At 39.4% G+C, this 2,452-nt stretch overlaps 1 protein-coding gene across 1 annotated transcript in view; it reads right to left on the bottom strand.

The window, feature by feature from the left end:
- Nucleotides 1–400: 400 nt before the first annotated feature.
- LOC104507059 (cyclin-G-associated kinase-like) overlaps nucleotides 401–2,452 on the bottom strand; it is a gene marked incomplete at both ends in the record, with an annotated part of 4,988 nt that continues 2,936 nt past the window's right edge. The window contains 2 exons of the mRNA XM_010148219.1: nucleotides 401–543; nucleotides 979–1,093. Coding sequence (XP_010146521.1) covers nucleotides 401–543; nucleotides 979–1,093 — 258 coding nt within the window. The remainder of the gene's footprint in view (nucleotides 544–978; nucleotides 1,094–2,452) is intronic.

Here is a 2,452-nt window from a genome sequence, read left to right as displayed (position 1 = left end):
ACCCTAAACATTCTATGATTCTATGTCATCTTTCACAGAAAATCCAACATTACCTTCTCTTCTCCTTCACAGTTTTGCCTCCTTTATCTAGAAAACCTGCTCAGTCAGAACTGCAATTCACAAGTCATAAATAGTTATTTGATCAAAAGCAAACTAATTCAAGACTAAATCAGCAAACCACAATATACTGCTTTTCTGTAGTAGCACAAGGAAAAGATGTTTGAAGAGATGCAAACATTTCAACTTCACTGACATGCAGCAGTCTTGGCATGGCAACACACGTAAGCTCTATTATGCTCAAGACTGTCTACTATATTTGATCAGCAGTCTTAACACTGATTCGGCCTAACAGGCTCCTTTGCTGTTTAAAAATTAAGCCTTTATTTAAACACTAACACACCTTTAAATCTCTATGGATAATAGGAGGCTTTTGTTTATGCATATGCTGCACTGCTCTACAAGTCTGATAAAAGATCTTCAAAACTGTGTCGCAGGAGATAGGTCCTTTGGATTCAGCTTTCTTTAAGAATTCCACCAGCTGTCCTGCAGGAAGTCAGAAAAAAAAAAATCACATAAGCACACACAGAACACCACAAATTCTGAAAGCCTGGCATGAATAGACAACTACTCATCAAGGAAGATTTACAGTCTTGATTTGTAATACTAGGTGGATATTCTGAAAATGGCAAATCCACACTAACTGTGGTGCCAAAGGAAACGGTGCTTTAAGGAACTATTTCACCTCTTCCTTCCCCTGATGAGTCTCAAACAAATAATTTAATGATTATCCCATATTTAAAATTAGGTTGAACTGTAGTGTCACAGAACATGACCCTTATAAGAGATGAGGTTAAACTCTAGCTTCACTGAACTATGTGATCTTTAAGAGGCTTTCAAACCTTCTAAGCTGTGAAGCAACCTGTGCAAAACAGCCGTCAGAAGCAATGCAAACAGCTGGGAAAAGAAACAGAAGTTTACCTCTACACAGCTCTGTAAGCAAAAGAAACTCTCCCTGTCCTGTGTCTGATTCTTCTTTTCCTATAGATGCAGCAGAGCAAAACTGGACGATGTTGGGATGACCTGAAAGTTTTTTCTGGAGATAAAATGTTCAAGGAAATCAACTGCTGATCTTGATACACTTGTATACAACAATTCAGACATCTCATTTGAAGTGTTAGCCTTAAACCACAAAAAGCATTATAGCTGCAATTAAAATACAAAGCAGAACAGAAAACACTATGCCTCAGCTGAAGAAAACATACTTCAAGGGAAGCCATTTAGGGTAATGTAATGAAGTCAAAATAAAACATTAAAAAATTCCTTCTGGTTAAGGTTGAGGAAACTTGACAAGTTAACAGGCCTCATTACTTGTTTTTCTCTTCTGACAATGACTGCAAGGCATTAGCACAAGTACCAGAGAGACCTTTTAATTATCAGGTGCTTCTCTAGCTGGCTGGTCATATGAACAATTGTCTTTCCAATGCAAGGATTAATATTGAAACATAACCTAAGTAATTAAAGTTCAAAAAAGCAAAATGCCCTAAAAGACAGAGGAATTTATTCTATCATTAGTAATATTTCTTCATACTAAAACATTCATCATTTTTCACTTTCAGATCAAAAACTCAAGGTATCATTTTTGAACTATGCAAAGGGGAGTAAATTGTAAATGACTTCAGTTTCTGCCAGTGGAATTTATATTGCATTATGCCTGTTTGTGTTGTCTTTGATATGCATCATCTAGGTCATATACTGAGATGCATGACTATGAGACAAACACACAGTATTTACAAAAAGCATTCACCAAGCCTGAGAAGAAAAAAGCAAAGACATCAAAGCTATAAAAAAAAAAGGGGGCAAGCTCAGCCCACCAAATAAGAATAAACCCGAAGTCCTATTTTATATCATGTATTTCTGCACAAGCTTTTACTCAAAGGTGAATGAGTTTCATTTCACAGTTGTATCTTGGAAAGTTAGTAACAGTTAACCCTCCTTCATTTTGTACATATAGTTTAATGAGCCTGAGCTGTGAAAAACATCCAAAGAAAATTCAGTTCTTTACTCCTGGTAAGACAGTGCTGTGTGGGGGGCTTTGGTAGTGGGGAGGGTCTACAGAGGTGGCTCCTTTGAGAAGCTGCTAGAAGCTTCCCCCCAGCACCCAGGGCCACTCTGGCCACAGCCAGCCAACTAATGACTCTGTAATTAACCTACTGCAGAGAGAAAAACAGAAGAGAACAAGCACCAGCATCAGAAATAGTGGAGTGAGAAGTAGAAGGAGAATGGAGTGGGATTTGAGTGAGACAACAAGGTACACACCTATGTCAGTGAGGAAATGAGGGGGAGGAGGTGGGTGGGGAGGAGGTTCCCCTCAGCCCGTGGTGAGGGCAGGCTGTGCCCCTGCACATGGGGTTACAAGGGAGCACAGACCCCCCTGCAGCCCGGGGAGGGCCCC

This window comes from Eurypyga helias, unplaced genomic scaffold (genome assembly GCF_000690775.1).
Source record: "Eurypyga helias isolate BGI_N326 unplaced genomic scaffold, ASM69077v1 scaffold26083, whole genome shotgun sequence".
Classification (NCBI taxonomy): Eukaryota; Metazoa; Chordata; class Aves; order Eurypygiformes; family Eurypygidae; genus Eurypyga; species Eurypyga helias.
This window is presented reverse-complemented; position numbering and strand designations above follow the sequence as displayed.